This window comes from Merops nubicus, unplaced genomic scaffold, assembly GCF_000691845.1.
Source record: "Merops nubicus isolate BGI_N331 unplaced genomic scaffold, ASM69184v1 scaffold39603, whole genome shotgun sequence".
Taxonomy (NCBI): Eukaryota; Metazoa; Chordata; class Aves; order Coraciiformes; family Meropidae; genus Merops; species Merops nubicus.
Genome location: NW_008598969.1, coordinates 17,234 through 40,656, shown reverse-complemented (window position 1 = coordinate 40,656; position 23,423 = coordinate 17,234). Strand labels below are relative to the sequence as shown.

The following is a 23,423-nucleotide window of genomic DNA, read 5'->3' as shown; positions in this document are numbered from 1 at the left end:
CTACCTTCATATTTGCAACATCTTAGAATCCAAGAATCTAAGATCTAAAATCTTAGAATGTAAGAGCTTATGAAAAATGTTGCCACATGTGCACCAAGAGCACACTTTTGAAGTAAGTCGTCTCATTGTCTCCACTTACCACATTCTGGTTCACAGGGCAGAGAGGTTGCAGAATACACGTTGTTTCATCTCAAAGACACCCGGGCAGGAAGGTGCATTGTTCACATGCATTCCAAATGCAATGAGCAGCCAGTTCATAAACTAAGACAAGCAGACAAAAGTAAAACCTCTGAAATGCCTAAAAAGTGGGAAGTGAGCTATTTATACTGGGTGGGCTGCACTGCTTCCCAATGTAGACATAGTATGCACCTCCTTTCTGGGATGCATTTTTTATCTCTACAAAAATTGTTCATACATGTAAACAGTCGAGTCTCTAGCTACCCATAGCTCTCCTGTTCTGGCAGTGATCAAGGTACCAAATAGTGAAATTTGGCTTTAAATCAACACGACTTTTCTTCTAATGAATGTCAGTATTCACAGCAGCTTCTAACTTACCTTGTGGCACTTCTCCCCACCCCCAAACTTAAGCACAGAGTTGACTTTGAATCAGATCAATACTTGTGTGGAATAGTCAAGAAAAGACTCCCCATTCAATTCATCCACCCTGTTTTCAGTCCCACTTCCATCAAAAACACCCCAAGGAGCCCAAGCTAGCTCTCCCAATATACTGTCAACCTGTTGGTATCTTTTGCCAACCACCAATGGGTAGTACTTGGAAAATGAGACTGATGTACAGCTGCTGCGTTTCTGACATTTACTCACCAAGAATCTAACTCCAAATATGTAATTTGTTTGTTTTTGTTTCCAAATTATACTTTCCTGAAACCCATTCTTTTAAGCTGACATCTGGTCCTTCACTAGATTGTATTACACAAAATATTGCCTGTGTATTTACCAATTACTCCCACATGTACAGCTCAAGAAGTTTTCCATGCAGAAGACAGGCTTTGAAAAAGGAGAGAGAGAAAAAAAAAAAGAAAAGAAATAGTATAGCGGTATTTCCAACACAGATCACTTTTCTCTCTCTTTTTTTTGGACCATAATTTCCCCTCCAAAATGATTTATGAAGCAGTATCTCTTTGGCATTTTATTTGTATAAATTATACAACAACTATAGTTTTTTTTAGACAATGAGATGAGTCTGTATTTAGTACTTCAATCATTGTTCTTAGCGTCGGAAAAGTCTCTGATACTGATGGTAGGCTCTTGTAAGAAGGTGAAATACTGAAAGAGGAGAAAAAGAAAATCATTTATCTCTTGCTGAGTTTTATGATTTACCTAGAAGTTAACACATTAGATTATAGTTCTCTTCATCCGTTTTAACAAATCTGGCACCTAAAACCAAGAATCTGTTGCCCACAACCAGCTCTTGCTTCTCATGACTCCTCACTCACTATACAGAATGAAAATAAGGGCTACATAAAAGAGCCTTTGGAAGAGGCAGAAATTAAAGCAAACTTTTATTGCTTTAGGTCTTCAAGCCTTACTTACCTTACCTACAATTATTCTTCCACCACAGACAAATTGGCCACTCAGGTTAATTACCTTCATATATCATTCAAGTTCTTTGGGCTGTGGTTCCAGAGAGATTTTTTCAGCATTAAGCAAAGCCAGCTTCAGCCTTTTCTCCACTCTGGTTCATTCCTTGCCCATTCTATCTCCCTTTTGAGCCAGCAATACTACCAGGGGGACTATGCTATAAAATGGTCTCAGTTAAAAATAAATTCTGGTTTTGGCAAGGTTATTTTTAACACAAATCAGTTCCCTTATCTGTCTTGCTATGGATTCCCACAAATTTCAACAGTACAGCTGAGAGGGTCAGAAGCACATAAGCAGTGTTGAAATGGCTTAAGCTGACTCTGCTCCCAAGACAGAAGTTCCACCTTGGTAAAGTTATGTCTTAAAAAAAAAAAAAAGAGAAACAGAAAAAATCCAACCCCCAAATGAACACAGGATCAAGAAAGAAGTTGAGTATATGATCTGGGAGATTTACAGTAAAAAATAAACCATAAATATTTTACATTTCCAAGACAACCAAGTCACAATATTTGTGCAGATTACTTCTGATAAAACCAGCAACTCACTACACTGTAGTTTAAAAAAGTCACTCTTCAATAAATGCTGAATTTGACTACATTTACAAATCAATTTTCAGCCCGAATCTGACAAAGATGCTCTTGAGTCTTCTTAATGGCCTTCTTTATTTAGGAGGAGATTCCACTAGATTTTACAGTCTAGTGGAATTCACCAGGCCGAGTGCCACTGGTAATGCAGTTAAACGGCACTGATCAGCACGAGATACTGGGCTCCGACAACATCTGCAGAGTTCCTCAGGCTCTCAGAAGAGCTCAGGTTGGACCAGACCTCAGCAGGTCTGTGAGCTAACATACTGCTCAAAGCAAGATCAACTGCAAAGTCAGAGCAGGGTGTCAGGGCTTTATCCTGCCAGGTCTTGAAAATCTCTAGGGCTACAGACTGCACAGCCTCTCTAGGCAGCCTGCTCTGTGGCTTGACTACCCTCAGGGTGAAAGATTATGCTCAGCCTGAACCTCATTTCAATCATGCATACTGCCTTTTGTTCTCCCACCAAGCACTGCCAGACTCCATCTCCTCAGGTACCACAAAGCTGCTGTTAGGTCAGAGCCTTCTTTTCCCCAGGCTGAACAAACCCAGGGCACTCCTGTTAAGGCATGTACTCCAGCCCTCCGACCATCTTGCTGGCTCCTCTGCTGAATTTGCTCCACTGTATCCTAGCCTTTTCTGCAGCAGCCCCCAAACTGAATGAAGCATTCTAGGTGTGGTACCCTTTAAATCTGACTATGCAAACAAGCTTTTTACCCACCCAGCTGCCCATTTGTTCAGACCACAGTTTGCTAGCTTGGTGCAAGAGTACTGTGGATGTCCTGGTGGAAGTAAAAATAAACCTCACTTGCTCTCCTCTCATTCCAAAATCTAGTTGTTTCATTACAGAAAGCAAGCACATTAGGTAGCAATGTTTGGTAAACCCATGCTGACTGTCCCCTGTCACCTTCTCCTTCACATACCCTGAAATGCTTTCCTAGAGGACTCACTTCATCACTCTCCCAGGGACAAAAGTGAGGCTCACCAGCCTATTGTTTTCCTGGGTTGTCCTTCTGGCCTTCTTGAAGATGGATCCAAGATTTCTTTTCCTCCAGTCACCAAGAATGTCCCCTAATGTGCACAGCCTTTCAAAGATCATAGATGGCCTTGTAAGGACACAGGCCAGTTTTCTCAGCACCCTTCAAGTGCCTTAACCCTGGTTTTCAAGGATACTAGAACTGGCTTTTTCTGTGGCCCAATTTTTAGACTTTGTACAGGGAAATAACCACTGAGGGACCAATCAAATGCACCAGATCCATAATGTGGACAAGGAAGTAATGTGTTCAGTATTCAAAAGTCAACTCATATGAAAATCAAAATTTTTAAGCATTATACAGAAGTCATGCAGTTATACTAAGTAACAGAATCCTGTATATTCAAACCTTCCATTTACTTTGAAAATATTTCATTCTCCAAATTAAAATAGCACTAAAGGGTAAGCAAATGACTTTTGATAGATAGCTTGAATAGATCCAAAAGAATGGGAAAAAAAAACCCACAAGTTAAAATTTTCCCCTGCTTTGTTCACTTAATCACCAGATTTATTAATGATGAAAGAAATAACAATAAAAAGGCAAGTTTGACCACTAGACAAAACAAAGATGACATTAGCCCAAATAATTCTCATAGGATAACACCTACATAACTGAATGCTTATACTAACTACTCTGTCAGAGTATAAACTAGTGTTTGTAAATTCAAATCTTACAAATTCTTAAAGAGTGTTAACAAATACACTGACTCATTTACTAAACTCAAAATTTTTTAGTAACCTTTCTTAGAATAGATTTCAGTTTTACATATTAAGTCTTTTGTATTTTATTTCCCTAAACCCCATCTGAATAAAAAGATTTACCTTTTTAGATTCATCCAGCCCCTTGCTATTTTGCTAAAAGCTTCAGACCCTGGTGCTGTCATTGCTTCAAAGTCAACCAGCTGAAAATGGAAAAAGATAAAGAAAAACTTAAGAAATAAGAGAATTTAATCAGGAAGCTAATCCTCAAATATTCTTAACATAAAAATTCAACTTTAAAAACATATCCTTCCCTTTTGTGAAAAAATCAGGTTTTTTTTAATCTCTTAACAAGACATTTATACTAATGAGTCAGTGCCAGAAACTATTGCCTGTCTGCAGCCCTTTTTTACTATGTCAAAATAAAATGAGGCTATTTTTCATTTCTGCATACTGTATTCTGCAAAATATTGTGACACATGATTAGTAGATATACAGAATGCCTGGAAAGGCCAATATATGACTACCTTCCACAGTGGGTTTTCAGCCAGGGACTCTGTGCAACTTCAGACCTACAGCTGAAATTAAGCTTTCAGCAAGGCAATGTTTGGTTAAAATAATTGGTTCACTACTACTGAAACAATTGATATGAAATGTTTATGGTTAAGTGAACTTTGGCTGAATTCAAGAAAGGGTTCTGAGAGCATGCTACCTATATTCTTGGTAAGGCAGGAGTAAGCTTACTAACTAGTCTGTGCCCAGACTACTTTTTCCCTCATCACCAGTTTGGAAGTCAACATGCACGCCAGGCACCAAAACCCTCTGTGGGTCTGCACACCTCACCACAGCCAATGCTGGCAGCCACGCTGGCTGTGGCTTGGCTGTGGCTACTGACTGGCCTGCCAAGGCAGCAACACTGCTCTTGACTGCTGGGTATCTTTGTCTTCAGAGCAGTCTGATAATACATGCTGTCATAAGCCTGGGACCAGAAATTCCCTTTCTAAGGAATCTGCTTCCCCCCCCCCCCCCAAAAAAAAAAAAAAAAAAAAATCCCAATTTTGTTCAACTGGCGAAAAAAAATTTCTTTCAGCTGGTGAAAACTTTTCTACAATTTTTTTTTTTATTCTTCCAACTCAGGCATTGTTTCAGCGGGGGAAAAAAATAAAAATGTCCCCAAGGCTTCCTAGAAGTCAGAAATCCTGCTTTCTAGTAATCCTGAAACTCTGCCTGCATAAAATCAGGCAGCAAAATGCACTACCTTATTATGTACTAAGATGATGTGTAAGAAAACCCACAAGTCTTTAACTTGAAATCCCACAGACTGGTGAAGATACCAGCTCAATGGAATACTGAAATGAAGTTTTCTTGCCACAAAGCAAGTGCAGTTTGCTCTTTAAAGCTACTGGGTCTTCACTGTTCTGGAAGGACAAAACTTCCTTGTTTTCAGGGCTTTCTAGAAGAAAAAGGAAAGTTTTTCTTTCTTCAGTTACCCACATAGGATATTTTCTTCAGCAACACTGATTCTCACTGGAATTTCTGATTCTTCTGATAATACATTAAAGAGATAGAGGTGCTTTTACTCTTTTCATGCTGAAAAGGTAATAGACTAATAGTTGAATAAAGAAAGGGAAAACCTTTATTAAGCAAGGTCGTATAATGTCCAAATTAGTCACTTAAAAACCAGGACTTCTTTTAAATTAAGCAGAATACAGAGGAGAAGTAGAAATGAAAAAAAAAAAAAAAATTGCCACATATCTCTACTTACCAAACCCTAAATGCTCTGGAATACATCGAGAGCAAAGAGAGAAAATTTCTGCTGTGTGCCAGAAGAGTAATTAATTCCACTGAAGTATTCTTAGAATACTTCTCAAAAAAGCTGGAAAGAGCAGCTCAGTACACTAGAAACACTTCAATTACAAACTGCTACGGTTTGACTGACCAGAATTATTGCACATATACCTTACCTGCTGTCAGAACAGCAAGGAAATTGTAAAAACTCTCAGGCTGCAAGACACCGCAGCGTGCAGCTAACCCATCTCCAGTAAACAAGCGTGCAACTTCTGTTCATTCTTACAGCTCCTTCCTCACAATTTACAGGTATTACTTCCTTCATCAAGGCTGAAACAGTGTAGTTTGACACTTGCCTTTCCTTTAGGGATTTTTCCTGATACTTCTTTTCCACTTGCCATTAGTGCTCCCATGATCACTGAATAAGCTATCACGCTAAAAAAAAAAATAAAATATCAAACCAAACAAACGAAGTACAGTAAGTCTTTCCACAATGCTATTTTAGACTACAACAAATAGAACACAGTACTGTTTTACAGAGGCTAGTAAAAATTACTGTGACAGTTACTTTATTTTAAGAGTAAAACCAAGCATGAAACACTTAAAAGTAAAATCAGTTACTTTCCAACACCACTGGAATGAAGTTATGATCCTACAGAGTTTAACTACTGAAGAAGTCTGTTTCTACAGTAATCAGGATCATCACTTCAGATTTTTGAGTTCCTAAAACTGCACAGCTGAAAGCAAACTCCTCTTCCCAAGAAGCTTAGCTGTAGCCCAGAATTTATGAACTCCACTGTAACAGAGCTAAAGGCACTGTAAAGCTTTTCAGTGACTTAACTTTTTAAAATTTAACTCAGTGTTTTGTTTGGTTGGGGTTTTGTTGTTGTTTTGTTTGTTTGTTTTTTATTGTGAAACTTGGACAGAATTTCTCTTAATATTTATGTTCTGTAAGATAAATGCAAAGTCTGATTATAAAATGAAGTCTCAAAATTTTTTAATTTTTATTTTCTACTGAACTGCATTTACTAATAAGCTTAAAGATCTTAAGTGCTTTGTGAAGCAGATTCATAAATCTTAGATGTAACCAGGTCTGAATTAAACTAGAATTTCGGTTGAAGAAATCTGGTACATGTAGGACTTGACTCTAAGGTTTAACTTGGTGACTCTAACAATTGCAATAAATTACTATTATATTAGTGTATTTTATTAGAAACAAGTTATCTCAAAGCATATTTAATCTCAACTACTTAAGCTTCGTAAAGCTTCTTGAGTGAAATTACAGTGGTGCAACATAATATGGGGATTAGGAACCCAAGCACTACAACTGAAAAATGACACTTTTCAATCTGTGAACTGAATTCTATAAATACAGACAACTCATCATTTTTAAATATACATGCAGCTATGACTAGTTACCATCAGCAATTACAAATTAGCTTTTAAAACAGTACTTAGTGCTCATCATCATGGCAGCACAAAATGTTGAGACCGTGCAGTACACAGCTCAACCCAGAGCTTTTTTTTTTGTATATTAAAAAAATACATTAAGATACTGCAACACAAGGACATTTTATAGTGTGCATCCAAGATAACATGCATGACAAAGAATCACTAACCTAGATCCTCTTGAAAGTGGCATTAAATTATAGAAGTAATAAACTAATGACAGGATCAAGTTGCAAACAGCATCTACTTCCTAAGCAAGAGGGGAAAAAATAATAGTTAATTGAAGAGAATTTAAGGGCCAGGTAGTACCATATAAAGGAACATATATTGGAAAGTTGTTTTTTTTTAAGAATCATTTCAAATATGAAAAATATCAATCTGAGAAACTAACTGATTAAGCAAATTATTTAGTTGTATCTTTAAAATTTAGGTGAAATAGTTCATCTACACTGTATTAAGGATGAAAAATGGAAAGCATAAGCTTAAATGCAGTCAGATTCTTATTGCACTACAAATCAACAAACACAATTCTAGCACTTCTCATGAATTCATGTTACTTCTCATCTTATATGTTGCTATCATGAGCCAAATCCTATCCATATGTAGACAAATCCTAAACTGTGCTTATAGTGATACTGAGCCCTTGTCTGGACTCTATTACTGCAGCAAAGCATAGCAAATTTGAAAGTAACAGAAATATGGCAACCTATTATAATATTTATCACAATTTTTCTTAAGCAAGCAGTCAATTTTAAGATCTCTGTGAAAACTTATTAGGACAGTGACTGTTAAACAACAGGTATAAAAACATCACAGAATTTTATCAAGGAGTTAATAATTTCCATTAAAACAGCCTTACCCCCAGCTCTGCAGAGAGAATTAGAATTTTTCCTTTAGCTGTTAGATCCTTATATAGTGCATCTATTTCTGCATGATACAGCTGTGTTCTCTCTTCTGTTGTCTGAGTTTCTACAGAAAATAATATATTCCCCACTCTATAAAATAGATGACACAAAAAAAGGAAGTAAGAAATTTTCTGAACACAACTTGATGCATAATCTATTATCCTGGGTAAGTTACAAATGTACTCCAAATAAATACCACATCATAAACTTTTCCATATAATTTTTCCTTAAGCAGGAGATTAGGTGCATTGCCCTCCTTCCAGTTAAAAAAAAACCAAAAACCAAAAAACAAAACAAAACAAAAAAACCAAACAAACAATCAAAAAAACCCACCCAAACAAACGAACCAAACCCACTGAACTACAAATATTTTGTCACACTAAGTTTGTCTCAAAGCATACATAAAGATTGTTGTCTAATCATAGATGAAGTATTTCCATTGAAGAATACCTGGCAAGCATTGGTGTTTCACTTAAAGCAGAGGCAAGAAATAAGAAATACAAAATTAAATACCTTAATCAGCTTGATATTTTTGTACAGAATGTAAATTGTTGTTTGGTTAACTTTTAATCTACCAAGAATTTAATTGTTCTGGTACAAAATCACAGTTACAAACTACAGATCAAAACACACTGACTGATACAGAACCAATTTTGTGCTGGACAAAGTTAGACCGTTTTACTGACATGTAAATATTTTCCTCAAAACAGTGAGGTCATATATTTAATGCCATTTCACTGTGTATAGGCATATGATTTAGAATGTAAAAACCAAGAGATATGTTAACATTTTAGAAGACACGTTTGGCTTCCATGCTACTCATTGGAAGCACACAAGTTTTGGGAAAAGTCCAGTGCATAGAATTTTAATTCCCATAAACTAAAGTTTTCAGTTAGCAATAGGACAAAACTTCTGAGCTTCAGTTTTACACTCATTCATTGGGAAGACAAGGAGCCAGCATCCATAAAGCAAGAAATTTATCATCTCACCCAAAGAGCAGCCCAAAGCCTCCCTGATTGTATCCTCATACACTCAGGTACTATCTAAATTGGCATTTGCACACAGAAGGTCTTCAAACATTTCAAAAATAAGCAGAAAAGAAGGTCAGAAATCCAAATAGAAGAGAGTCTCTTCCATTCTTATAGAAAATTCTATTTAGGACTTGTCAGTCATTATAACAGAAAAGGTCTAATAAAAAGAAATGTATTTCATTATGGACATAGGCTGAGATCTTTGAAATTTTTCCCCTTTATGCATTTTATAGTCTAAGATGAGTAAGAAGGTCTCTTTTCACTTTTTTGCTAGATGTTGGAGAATCATTACAAGTCAGCCCACTCTATCAATGTTATCCATATTCCTCCTTTGTTGGGGAACACAATAGGAATCAGAAGTCTTCAAATGAACAAATTTTGTAGTTATTTACAAAAATGCCACCACGGAAAAACAAAACCCACTTTATGCAAACAGAAATAACATTTGAGGAGATTAATTGCTAATACTTCATGTATCTGAACCCCTGAAAATAGTAAACATACTTATCTCCTGTTATTGTAATTGTGAATCCATCATATTCTTTCCCCTGATCCTTGAGGCTGGGGACTTTTGTGTTCACAGTAAACCCATCTCTTGTTTTAGTGTTAAACTGCTTTCAAAAGAAAAAAAAAAAAATATTAGAGTGAACAGAAACAGACTACCTAGATATTGTTTTAAACACCCAAAATACATTGGGCAGGAATCAAAATGGACAAACTAAGGGAGCAGGATAAAGAGTTACTGTCAACTACATTATTTCACTTATCCTTCATTTCCTACTGAATGGAAATCATAAATACTGAATAAGGCACATTGACATCAGCTTTATATAGTGAAGATAAAGCAGCACTGTTTATGGAAATAACTGTACAGAGCAGTCTGAGCTGTACAGATCTCTCCCCAGGCTGTAAGTTAATAGTAACTTTGGTGTAACAATGGAATTGCAAAAGCAGGAGTCTGAGAGCCTGGTTTCCCTTTACTGAGACATGACTGCATTAGTCTATGTGTGGATGCCATAATACAGCTCACAGCAACTTCCTAACTGTGATCCACTTTCAATTAATGTTAATCCTCATCAGAAGCAAAACTATCTCAAAGTTTAGGAATTTTACAAAGCTACATTATCCAAGTGTAATGCTGTAGCCAAAGAGTTGTATAAGCCAGGCAAAACTGTATTTAAGCAAAGCTGAAATCCCAGCTTTTGACATGCAATGTTCCCCAGATACACGAATAACCATACTACATCAACATTAACAGACACACATTTTATACAGGCATTGTTAATGACTATTATGTAATAGTGTCGAATGAATTACTCAGGCAATTATTTATTTTAAGATAGAACTTGTGATCCAGAATGTTTTGATTAAAGATGAAGCTGCATTTATTTTGAAGAAACAAATCTAAAAGCCTCTAATGAGAGACAGCATTCCACTTAAATACAGTTGGGGATGGCATACAGGAGACTCAAACCAGAGCAAAATGTACAGGTTATGAAAACCAGAAAGAATATTTGCTGCTAAGTGAGACATTTATTTTGAAATAAGTCATGTACAGTCCACTATGTTTATGTATTTTCATCATCATCGTGGAGTTACCTATATTTTTAACTCCACTAATAGCATTTTTTCTGGCCTACAATTCAACAGTAGCCATATTAGGTGCTTTCCACTGGGCCCCACTTGCACATTTATGTGTCAGTAGGGAATGCTTGTCTATCCACCCCAACATCTACCATCTCTTCATCACAAGTTTTGGTTTACGTTCAGTTAGTATCCACTTGGATTCATCTTTCAAAGCCAAGAACAAGATAGTAATATAAAAAAAATCTCCAAAATTATTGTATGTTCTTTGGACACACTTATATTAGTAATACATGTTAAAAAAAAAATCAAGAAAAATTCAGTGTTTGAACCATGTAGCTTCTGTAAAGATATCTGTAGCACACAAGGGATCAAGCACTACAACAAATCCAAACCCAGTCTATCAGTAGTAGCAGCAGTGTATCTTCAGACAGCTTTGTTCCATGGCAATCCATCAGCTTTGCTTACACATGAAATTGCAATGTGGCCACATCCGGTAAGAAAGCAATGTGTTTGGCTCTATTTAGAGTAACTGCTTCTTCCCAAATTTTATTCTAAACAAACTCCTGTCCAATCCTCTAAAAAGAAATACTGTGTAACAGTGTTTCTTCAATCCCAAATACTCACACAACACTCATCCTAGATTAATTTGGGGGGAATTGGCAGAAATCATAGGAGACCTTTTACTTAAACCTAGCTCAAGCCTTACTTAAGTTGAGATAAGAGTATAAGTAATTTTGCACATCACGTATCCAAAGACTTTCTACAAAGAGCACCATCAGCAAGAAGAAAACCTGCAGGTTTCCACACTCTTTTTCTGACAGACTTCCAAAGCACAAGAATGTAAACCAAGATTCCACTCCATATTAACTATCAGTCACTAAGGGCACCTATTCCCCCCATCTCTCTCCCCAGTATCACCACATACTGATCCATACTAATGAACCTAAAGGAAAAAGAGCTTCCATGTTCCTGATCTTTCAAACAAACCTTCAGTTTTTTTCCTTCATGCTGTACAGGCATACTGTGAGCCCATCATAGTGGATCTGACCACAAACACTCCCAGCTGATGAGGCTGGCTTAAGAAGAATTACATTCAACATTCGGTTTCCTCATTAGTTTACTAATTCAAAGTTAGGCTAAGCTTTCAAATATCCATCACACATCTGAATATATCAAAGGGAAGGTCAAACCCCACATTTGCAGATTTGAAATAACCTGAGTTAGTGTTTCCAGTTATTCCATGTTATACTTGGAAGAACTGGATAGCGTCTGGAATATACTTTATTTTTACCATATTTTGAAGTTTTTCCTTAATTTACCTTCATTATGGGAAGAAGATCTTCTACTTTATGTACCTTTTCCAAAGCTTCTCGAACCTCTAAGAGTCCTTTTGGATTATTAGCACTGGAAAAAAATTAAATATGGGATTGCGATGGATGAACACATGGAGCATTTCTGGAAATGCATCTAGCTTTAACCTCATTAGCCACAGTGGAACAAGTTATTGATTGGAAGTTATTAAATTATTTCTTCTCTGAAAATTAGTTCCTTCTTATTTGTCCACATGCTTTCCTAGTCTTCAAAAGTAATTTCCTCCTATATGAGCTCAGCTTATATTTTTCAGCTTCAAACTTCAGGTTGATCTTATTCATTTGCTGTTGGCCACTCTAAAGCATTAAACAGTGTTTGCATGAGTGCATGTGGGCAGGGGGTTATTGATGAGGGAAGATGGATGAAGAGAAAAGACAGAAATAGTCTCAAAATGAATGCATGTGTAGCCTCAAAAGCTAAGTAAATACTAGAGGTGCAGCCACAGCTGGACCATGAAGAAACCTACTGAACTACTGCTCTTGCATTTATTCATTACTGTATTCAGATTTTAAGAACAGAATTATTTTAAGAATCACAGCACAAATTGCTCTGGTTTAAGGTAATGCTTAATACTGCTGGCTCACTCTGAACAAACTGTCTCCCGATAGAGGACAGATTTCCCAGTTACTACAGAACTTAACATACCTTTAGCAACTATCATAAATTTTCTATAACTTAAATGTTTTCAACTGTTACAAGGATTTTCTGCACTTTCATTTTCTGATATATAACTAGCTTAATGAGGCTGAAAAACAGAATTCAGTATTTACTAAAAGTTACCAGGCCAAAGAAAAACTAGAGAGCTAAACTAACATTACCACAACACTGGTGCCACAAATGAGCCACAGCTGGGAAAGACATTTTACTCATAAAAACTGATCAAAGTTTGAAAGAGGTGCCAACATCAATTTTCAGATTACCTTTAGTCACATTCTTTCATGCAAGATTCTACAACTGTCTTCTGTCCCAGGACAAAGTCTACCAACCAGTCTACATAACAGGTAGTGAAGATTCTCTGCTCCTTTAAAACGACTTGTCAAACACCAGTTTCAATTAAAATTACCTTCCGTACCTTCTTTCCCCTTTTTTTCCTCACTCCTATTTAATAAACTCATTTCTATATTCAGGAAGACTGTACTCTATTCTACCAGGAGGAAACCAAACATCTTTAATCCTTTTTTAGAAAAAATTGAGATCTACTCATGCCAAAACTGTGGGTACAAATTCAACACTGTTACTAGTTTCTATGTATGCTGTAATTATTTTTTTTCCTATTAGTTTAAATTTCTTTATGTGGCAACATATAGGATCTTGCATTTCCAGTAAGACAATTAGAGACACTAAGAAAACTATAACTTAAAAATTAAGGCAATACCCCGCAGCCTTTCTGAAATTAATATTATGTAGGGAAAAAACATATCAGTTATTTACCCATGATAAACAAGGATCCTATCTTTGATAAAATGAAGAATTTTCTCAAAATATTCCAGATACCGCATGTTAATGACCTGTCCCCTACAAAGAAAATAAAAGGTTTTTAAAGTCTTGTTTTTCAACCCAACATTCCAGGGCTAAGACACAAACACCACTTGTTAATATTTGGCAGAATTTTACTCACAGATGCTTTGCAAGTGAAAGGAAAAAATTAACAGTTTTGTCTGAAGTGGTAAATTACCCATCGTGCATTTTGAATATAGATTCCATAGTGGACTTGCAAAAAGTGTTGCTGTTCTCTAATGAACTACATTTCAAGCATATTTCCCCATTTTCAGTATGCCCACTTCCAGTAAATCTTATCTATATGATAATTATCAATTTGTACATGGATATAACCTCTTCGTCAGACTCGTAGATTTTGCAGAACTAGGAGATTCTCCATCTGCACCACTCTTCAGTTTACAGATTTACCCATATATACACTGATCTGCTCAGACAGTTCACTTACGTTTTCCTCTATTCACCTACGTCCTTCTACACTGAATTAATTTTGCTTTGACTCCTAACAGTTATAAGTAATAACTGTTAAACAAAAACATCGAAAGGGTGTTTTTTCCCCTTGGACTACTAAGGAAAAAAAATACACATTAAAAACTTGGTAGAAACCTTCTAAGGTTATAACCACTCTGAGAGGAAAAATTACATACCATTATTGCATTTGTAGGAGTCCTTCCTCTTCTCCCAGTCTACAAAACAAGATTTTATAAAGCAAATGTTATTGCCCTCTGAGGAGGCAAACCCACTGTCAATCACAGGTAAGTGTGTACACCTAGCTTTTCTTCCACTCTCAAGTGGTTTTTCACAGCTTAGGTCCTATCTAACGTCTGACTCAACAGTCTCGCACTTTAGTAGGCCAAGTCTCAGAAAAATGGCAGAATCGGTCTTTAAAAACTAAACAGCATTAGAACACATATACATAATCTGCACACAGGAAAGGGAGATAGGGAAAGCAGAAGGATGAAGACAAATCTATATAAATAATTTGCCCTTGTTGTACGTCCCATCATTTTCCACCTGTATTAAAATATTTGTACAACAGGCAGAAGCGTGCCAGTATAAGGAACTGGACCTTCCTTTAATGGCACCTTGGAAAACACATCCAAACCAGACCTTTCATTCTACAAGGCCATGTAGAAGCAGTAGTACCAAGAAAAGACTTGATGGGTGGTCAGAAATGCTTTGTGTTTTTTCCCCAATCATTCTCTTTGGTGAATAAATACTACCACCAAGGATTCAAAAGCAGCCATGTTCCAGAGAGTGTCTTCATTGTTTTGATAAAGAATATCAAGTATATCATTAATGCTCAGCTGATCCCAAGTATTTGTTTTGCCTATGAAAATAACTTCAGCTTTCAAAAACATTCTCTCTCCTTTAAATGAAACTTAGTAGCTTTAATCATTTAAGGCAGAAAGGAGGTAAGCCAAAGTCACACTTGTCTATAGACCCATGAAGAAGCAGTGACGGCCGATATACTTGCATATTGAGAATGTTAAGATCTGGAAGCCTACTAAACACTAGGAAGTGCAAGATGTTTCTTACACACCTTTAACAAAGTCCTCAAAATTGGCTCAAAAAAGCAAACCTAGTTTTTGTTGTCTGACGTTCTCCAAACATTTTGCTGCTCTGGAAAAGTATCTTTAATTCATCAGTCACCAAATGCTACTGCCTCCATGCCAAGACTCATTTGACAGGAATCACTAAACGATAATGGACTTTAATTGAAAACAATTCTGAGTAAAGAAAAAAAGTTTGTTAACAGATACCTAATCCAAATACTTTTGTACACAGAAATTACTGGTGTACCGTTTCAACCAAAGAAAACCCAGGGATGGCTTGTGCTCAGGATGATTAGATCTGTTATGAACACTAAAAGAACACCCAACCACTACAGTTACACTTCTTACTTGGCTAAACAGCTTACATCTTTGTATATCTAACAACCATGAAGGCTGCCTGAATAATCTACTGTTACACCTGGTTTTCAGGTAACCATGCTACAGAAAGGATTTGGCCTTAGTGATACAGTTATGAGAATCACTTTCAAATCATATGCCAAATATAAAGCAAGGTATGTCTTCCTGAAAAACAGTCAAAAGACCATAAAGTGATCTCAAGTACCAACAAAAAGGTGTTAACTCTGTAGGCTATGAATATCTTCAATCAGCAGCTATTTCAAAAGCTGAGTAATGCAAGAAGAAGATTATACAGATCTGTATAATGCATTAAGAGTACATCATCCTTTAGAAATCATAATGGACTTAAACATGCTTCAAAAGCAAAATAAAATAAATTCAAAAGATCTTCTACCACTTAAGATATTAATTAATTTTATCCCTCATCTCATGTGAGATCATCAGGAGGGAATCCAAAAGCAGAAATAAATTGCTGTGGAAAGCTGACCAATGAAAGCAGCTATCACTTGGGATGCAGAATGATCAAACAAGTACAGCTTTCCATAATCCAAAAGGATGCATCCACCACCCAGTACTAAACTAATTCCTAAGGCAGCAGTATTTAGGCTGTTTCAAATCTACAGTTCCTCCCAAAAAAATGTGCCAAATCAATCATTTCTGGAGAATCACTACCTAGCTATCAAGAAAGCACAGCCAAATGCTGAGATCCCCAAAAGTCAAGGCTGAGCCAGAAACAACAGGTTAGAATTAGATGCACTGTGGGCCTACTATTCAGGATGATCACAAAGCTCACTTCAGATTTCTATGAAACCACCAAAATAGCTGGGACAGTAAGTTCTGAGTTTTGCTAGCATTCTCTGATGAGAGGAAAACAAGTACATTGGCCAGTGGAAAACAGAGTTGCTGACACAGAGATCCTGTACAGATCCTGGGACACAGTTCCCCAGAATAAGCGTTTTTTGAAATTCTCAGCATGGTAACCAAGTGTTGTTAGATGAATGCCCTTCTGCCAGCACACATCACCTAGGAATTAAGCTTTTACTCTCCCATTTAAAATAAAGCAGGAAGAAATAGATGAAGTACAGACTGCAACCCTGTCTCAAAGTACAGATGGCTGTGGTTTCTGCTCTATCCTATGTGTGAAAAGAGAGAAATACAGCAACAGCAAAGATGGACAGATTTTGGAACCCAAGTGTAACACTTGGCTTGAGAGAAGGCAGAAGTCTGGGCAGCATCTCCTGTGAGGCAATTACTGATCTGCATTGGAGTTTAACACTATAGTGTAACCACTCCCTAAAGTAAAGGAAAGCTGTGAGGTTCTGTTCCACCTCACAGTGGAAAGAAGAACATGGACAAGTTCTCATTGACCTCAGTGGTACTCCAGTGTCCACAGACAGTTTTTCTCTGCCTGAAATAATTCTTGAGAAGGCTTTGCTTCCCTTATTTTTCTTCCATGCAGCTTCCCAAAAAAGTAAGAAATAGACATAAAAGCAGAATGACAGATCAAAGATTCAATAATTCCCATAGGGGAGGGAAAAAAAACCAAAGGAAATAAGATGAAACCTGACCACATATTTACTTAAACACACTCTGCTCCTGTGATTGACAGTGATGTTGTCACATTGAATCTGTCACACTTCCACCATTTAATGGGAGGTAGCACTGTCATGACTACAATACTGAGTCTTGCAGCATGGGAGAAGATGGAACGTACAACAGTGGTTGAATTTTTTTTAATTTAACCTTTGTTTGAAAGTCTAATTGTTACCTTCCACAGGTTACTTATTTTGTCATTTTTGCTTTACTTTGGTCTGCTCTGGAAACAACTAGAACAACTATGGTTTTCCTCTCTGTTTTAAATTGGTATTAAAGTAGCAGAACAGAATTGTTTCGTTACTGCTGTCACCTCCTTCGAGAAGCAGCATTTGAAAAAGTTACAACTGTGATGAACTTTACCTTAAAATGTAAAAAATATAGTATCTGGGAATTAAAACCAGCATGGATAAACACGCATTGTCTGGATCCTACTTAAGCCTTGCTAGAACTCAGTTGTACAACTGAAATCCAGGAAAAAAAGGAACATGAGGGGAAATTTGAAACGCACAAAATCCAAATATTCCATTAGAAAATATTAAATTAATATTAAAGGAAAACAATAAGCACCTATACATTTGATACTGTAAAATGCTACAATATGCATGAACAGCCATTACGTTTTGGTACAATCCTTTAGCATGTGTGGGAAAGCTGTTTGGTAAAACTCTCATACCTGATTAAGTTAATGTGATTATTGAAACCTCTGCTAAGGCTTCGGGCAGGCATTTGGTCCAACCAAAGCACAGGCTGGTCAGGGTCAGCTATCCTGCAAAGACAAAGGGCATGGACATTGCCAGACATTTCACCCCATGGAATATTTGTAATTGAGCTTTGCTCACACAGAAAAAGTGTAGGCAAAAGCTATAATTCAGAGAGCACAAAAAGGATCTTTTCATTGAAATCCATGCATGATCTTCTTAAGGAAACAAAGAAACAAGTCATAAGCATTTTATGCAGCTGGAGTTTAAAACTGGTGGGTTTTTTTAGCCTAAACTGCAATGTATCCTGTGGTCTTTCACAGCTTTGCTTCAACCAGTAAAGGCTATTTCCAACTCTTAAAAAAATAAAAGGTATTTTCAGAAGTGCACTACCTGTACCTAAACCACCCTTGTCTTTTACCAGAACACCTCCTAGTTACAGAGTGGTAGCAAGGGTTCATTTTCTCCTCTGTGAGTTCAGCCCTCTGGTTAACTGAAGCATGACCATTACTACAGCCAACCTTAGGCTTGCCTTCTCTGTTTTTGCCATTACCTTCGCCACTTCACAGCAATATCAAACATATCTCTCCACTGCATCAGTCTGGTTTTCCCATTCATCCGAACCTTTGAGTTCGCCCAAGTGCGCTGCACAGCCTGCATGACCTCTAGAGTGGCCAGTCCCATGGCTGGGGGCAGGGGAAGGAGAGAGGGACAAACAACAACGGAAACAAACACAGTTAGGGCCAAACACTCGGTTTGGTACACATAGGAAAACTATAGCAGGAAAGTGGTGTGTTTACAGGAAAAGAATTGCCAACATCAGTAAAATCTGGGAGATCATGATTTCCAATCCCCAATTAGGTCAAGAAATGGCTGACATAATGATTATTTTAAACATTTTATCTGATTTGAAAGGAGCAGAGCATAAAGCTTAATTTGCAGATAGGAAAGGTATAGCATTAAATTATCATCACACTGATTCTTTTTTCCATTAAAATTTACAGAGCATTTTCAGTATACCTCTATGTATTCTCTTATTTGGAAGAAATCCTGGTGTCTCATACTGCATCATGGAACCCAGATGATCAGCTACACATATGAGCTCTTGCACATCAGGCTTATAGCTTTCAAATTTCTGAAATAACACATCTCTTACAGAGAAAAAAACATGCATCAGACATAACTTGGCAACAAAAGTCCTGAAAGTTGTAAAACATGGATTTGTTTGATACTCAATACCATTTGTGTGAGAAATACTTAAAAGCAGTATAAAGAACACTCATTCCTCCTCCCACCCCACTGAACATACACAGTACGTGGCAGTAGGGAGCATCTCAAATCCTGGTCTTAAAGAATGCAATGGCAGACCTTACTGCTGTCACAACCATATATTTCTAAGTCATCAGCTTTTTACGTAAAATGAAGACACAAAAACATATCTAGAAACTAGTTTACAGCTGGAAAAATTCCCATCTTTCCTTTAGCTACATACTTTTGAAGCCTGCTCTAATAAATCCCCTGCTTTGTTGACTGAAATCACCCTCTTCCTAAAATATGGTTTATCTAAATTACTCCAGAAAATACTTTTCCCCAATAAAAGCCAGTTGCCATTAAAAAAATCTAAAGTAAAAGATTAAAAAAATCTAGTAATTATCTAGAAAATATTAGTGATTTCATATAGTATTAAACACATCTGCTGTTATGCCTCGAAACAGCACTTTAAAAAGCCAAACTGAAAAATACTAGGGTTTAGAAAAAATTACTCACTTTATATGTGGCTGTAACCCTGGCTGTTCTTCATAGTTTTCTATAAGAAAAGGAAGATTTTTGGCCCAGTGATCCTTGAAATTTCCAGGAAGATCTATATCAATATTATACTCTGTAAGAGGAGTATCCAAATGTGCGTGCAAGTACCTAGAATACTCTGGAGGAAAGAAATAAAATTAAATACTATTTGCATAATCAGCCTACTTATGTCATCACATTAAAAAAAAACCAAAATACAAACAACAAACAGATTATATGTTTTTTAGTTATCCAATATGACTTTATTAAGTTATTGCTCTTAAGATAATTGAATTTTGCTATTAGCTAATTTCCAAGACAGAAATAAGTCTATTTCAACTAAGTCTCACAACACTCTTTAGCTTTATATGGAAATAAGTATTTAAGCTGAGGTCCTAGTTTTTAACTGTATGAACAAATAAGAATCAGTGTACATGTTTTTAAAGCAGACATACTCAACAGTGCTTGGGAGAACCTATGATGTTTGCTTTAAAAGTGACCATAACTACAAGCATGCCTGCATGTCTAGGGTTCTTGAAGGATTTCAGAAAATTTTTGAAAAACAATTCCAACTCACCTCGGAGGTATTTCACTTTCAGATATTCTGGGCTAGCCTTCTGACCCGGTAGGGGATCATTTAACATAACTTTAGTTTGAGCTTTTATGCCTTCATAAAACTGGCCCATTGCAACATGGCTGAGACCTTTCATGTACTGGCATACTTCATTGTATGGTTCCAGCTGTAGGCACCTCTAGGAGATTAGAGGAACAAAGCGCCCATAAATTGAGAGAGAATAAGCATCTTCAAATAAACTAACCCATTTGGTCAGAAGACTTCATGAAAAGATTAGCTGATTATTAACATCCACTGCCACCATAATTTTCTTTTAAACGATACTGAGCCCTTAAATTGCTAGCCAATGTAAGAATACCTGCAGCTTAAAGGAGAAAAAAAGGAACCACCCATGCAAATATGCTTTTGATCATGTTAATTGTTATGAAAATAGATCAAGTTTGATCTAGTGATGTTAGCACTACAGAAGTTTCAATGTTAGTTGAATGAAATTAGACAAAACATATAACAATATTAGTAACAATTCATTTTTGGCTAGTTCAACATATATATTGTGCCATTTCTTCCATCGATACCTTTGTTAGTTCGTGCACTAGTACACTCCATTATGTTAATCAACTATTTACTGTATGTTAAAAACAAACTCATATTTATAATTTAAAAAATTAATCATCCCATTCTTCTAGAAATTTTGTTTTTAATAGAGCATCTCCATCTTAAAAGTTGAAAAATCTTTTCAATTAAACCATTATCTACAAATTGTTCTATAACACATGGTGAATACATAATTATACACCCCAAGTGTTCTCCTTGGGATAAGCACACATTCAGAAAGGGATGTAATTGTTTCCACATCTTACTTCTTACTTTGTTTTAAAGATATGGACATGTGATTAACATCTGCCGTTATTGTTCTCTCCACAAAATGAGGCTGTTATTTAATGCCAATGGAGAGAGGCAAGATTTTGTTTACATTTGGAAACATTCACATTTTTACAAGCTCAATGAATCACAATGTATTCGGAGTTTCTCAAAACAATGAAAATACATCAGAAAAAATATAGATAAATATTGAAACTTTGTATGCTTATTTTAATCTTAAAATTACACAGACTACTATACTCCGTCTTTCATGAAATATGAAAAACACTAGGTTTCAATTCAAACTAAGGTATTCCCAAGAACACAAGTACCAGTTTAAAAAAAGAACCAACAGATAAAATATTTCAGCCAGAGCTTTGTTTTAAGACATTCATAAAACAGGTAGAGGAAGTATCTTTTTTTTAGCAAAATTCCATTTTTATTTAAAAACTGTAAGGTTTTATACATCTTTGAAGAAAGACCACAAAAAAAAAAAAATTAGTTCAAATTCACATACACATTCAGAACTAAAAACTTTGATGTTTGTCCATTTTATTACACTTGATGAATGCTACTCCTTGTGAAAATATTTTCATTTTGTATTTACTTAGGGCTTGCTTACCTTAAAATTTTTTAGTGCTTCATCTAAGCTACCATGATGATAAAGCATCATTCCTTTGAGCTGTAATGTCTGAACATGATTTTGATTTAACAGCAAAGCCTTCTGGAAGCTCTCTGTAGCAGCATCGAAGTTGCCAAGTTCTCTAGGAGAGTCCATAAAGTGTAAAGTTAAGAATGTAGAAGGCAACAATGACAACAAAATTACTTGTTAAAAGTTGTTCTAATGCATCCAAAGGGGGTACACCATTAAAGAGGAACCCAGTACTAACAGAAAATGTCTTTAACAAAAGCAGTAATTCTGCAACTGCTCTTCAGTGATAATAACAGAACAGCTGCACAATTTCTCACTCCCCAAAATATGTACTCTGAAATACAACCCCACAGGATCACAAATCTTCACAATCCTCAGCAGCCAGAAGCCATAAAAACATGAATATATGTTATTTCTTCAGAAACTAAAAGAAACAAAACTTCCACAAAAAGCATTCTTGGAAAATATCGCTATGTGTGACAGGTTTTCTTAACTTCTGAATATAAACATGTTTTAAGAAATACACTACTTAAATGCTGACTAAGAAGAAAGCATATGGTGTTTGAAAGCTGAAACTAACTAAAAACATATTGACTGAAATTACTCTATGTCCAGGAGAGCTTTTATTAAAAATAGCCACAGAGAAACTATCATGAAAAAATTAAAATAGAAATAGCACACAATTTAATTTTTCTTCTTATTTTTAATCCACTGCAGTAACTTTTTAATATAATTAAATTCTTTCCACATCAAAATATATAAGATGAAAATAATTCAAATGATAGCAATGCTAGAAAAAAAACCAAACAAGAGTTACTAGTTTAAATACATCTGTCAAAAAGAATTCTTAGACAAAACAGTGATTAACCACAGCTCTTCAGTTTCAAATAAATGCATAAACACTGAAGTCACTAGATTTGAATCAGGAATTATCAGATAAAATGCTATAACTCATGTTATACAGAAGGATAAATCAGACTAAAAATTGTTTATTTCCACTCTAAAAAGCATTCTTTAAAAGATACATTTTTAGTCATTGTTTTTGAAACTTACTTGATGCAGCAGAAAAAGCATGAACTTATATACCAGATTTTAGAAAGAAAGAAGAATTTGACAGCTGAAGTTGACAGTGACCTGCAGAAACAATTATTTCTGCCTGTTTTAAGATCTGGGAAAGTAATTCTTACCTATCATAGCTGGACATCAGTTACAGTGTCATCACTTATTAAACAAAATTCTGTTGAGCTTTTGGCCCTCTCTAACTGCTGAGCATTTAGAACAATCAGCAGTAATTGTCCTTTGTGCATTAAGTTCTTTGGAAATAAAAAAAAAAAAAAAAAAAGAAGAGGTAGATTTCTGTATGTTTCTTCTATTATCTCTCTGAGGATCAGAGAACTTTTGGAGACAGGGGACAGTGAGAGGGAATAAAAGCAATAAATTTAAGTGGATTAAGAATACCCTGGTTAAGTGATTCTTTGGCTTTGTAAAACAACAAGTTGCAGTGCAAAATGAGACATTTTAAGGCTTGGGTTTTTTTGCTTTCTTCAAAATAAAACTAAGATTAAGATTTCTTGGGCACAGGGTACAATAGCTGATGAAGTAGAGAGGCAGTCCCACATCCAAATACAAAACAAGAAAGTTAAAGCATTTACTGGAAGGGAAAAAGGCAAATGCTCATCTTCCAGGCTAAATTACTATTATTTAAGCACCTTGAAAATACTTGCACACCACAATAGGAAGTACTACATAAAAAATCATGAGGAACTCAATGATTCTACAGAGTTCAGAATTTAGGATGCTATG

General features: G+C 36.0%; 1 protein-coding gene across 1 annotated transcript in view; it reads right to left on the bottom strand.

Annotated features, from left to right (window-relative positions):
- Nucleotides 1-1,137: 1,137 nt before the first annotated feature.
- TTC13 (tetratricopeptide repeat domain 13) overlaps nt 1,138-23,423 on the bottom strand; it is a gene marked incomplete at its 5' end in the record, with an annotated part of 36,615 nt that continues 14,329 nt past the window's right edge. Inside the window, 14 exons of the mRNA XM_008937230.1 lie at nt 1,138-1,284; nt 4,037-4,116; nt 6,058-6,136; nt 7,321-7,400; nt 8,010-8,145; nt 9,591-9,700; nt 11,993-12,077; nt 13,476-13,559; nt 17,724-17,816; nt 18,302-18,434; nt 18,769-18,899; nt 19,516-19,672; nt 20,111-20,285; nt 21,591-21,732. Of these exons, the coding sequence (XP_008935478.1) occupies nt 1,161-1,284; nt 4,037-4,116; nt 6,058-6,136; nt 7,321-7,400; nt 8,010-8,145; nt 9,591-9,700; nt 11,993-12,077; nt 13,476-13,559; nt 17,724-17,816; nt 18,302-18,434; nt 18,769-18,899; nt 19,516-19,672; nt 20,111-20,285; nt 21,591-21,732 (1,609 nt within the window). The remainder of the gene's footprint in view (nt 1,285-4,036; nt 4,117-6,057; nt 6,137-7,320; nt 7,401-8,009; nt 8,146-9,590; nt 9,701-11,992; nt 12,078-13,475; nt 13,560-17,723; nt 17,817-18,301; nt 18,435-18,768; nt 18,900-19,515; nt 19,673-20,110; nt 20,286-21,590; nt 21,733-23,423) is intronic.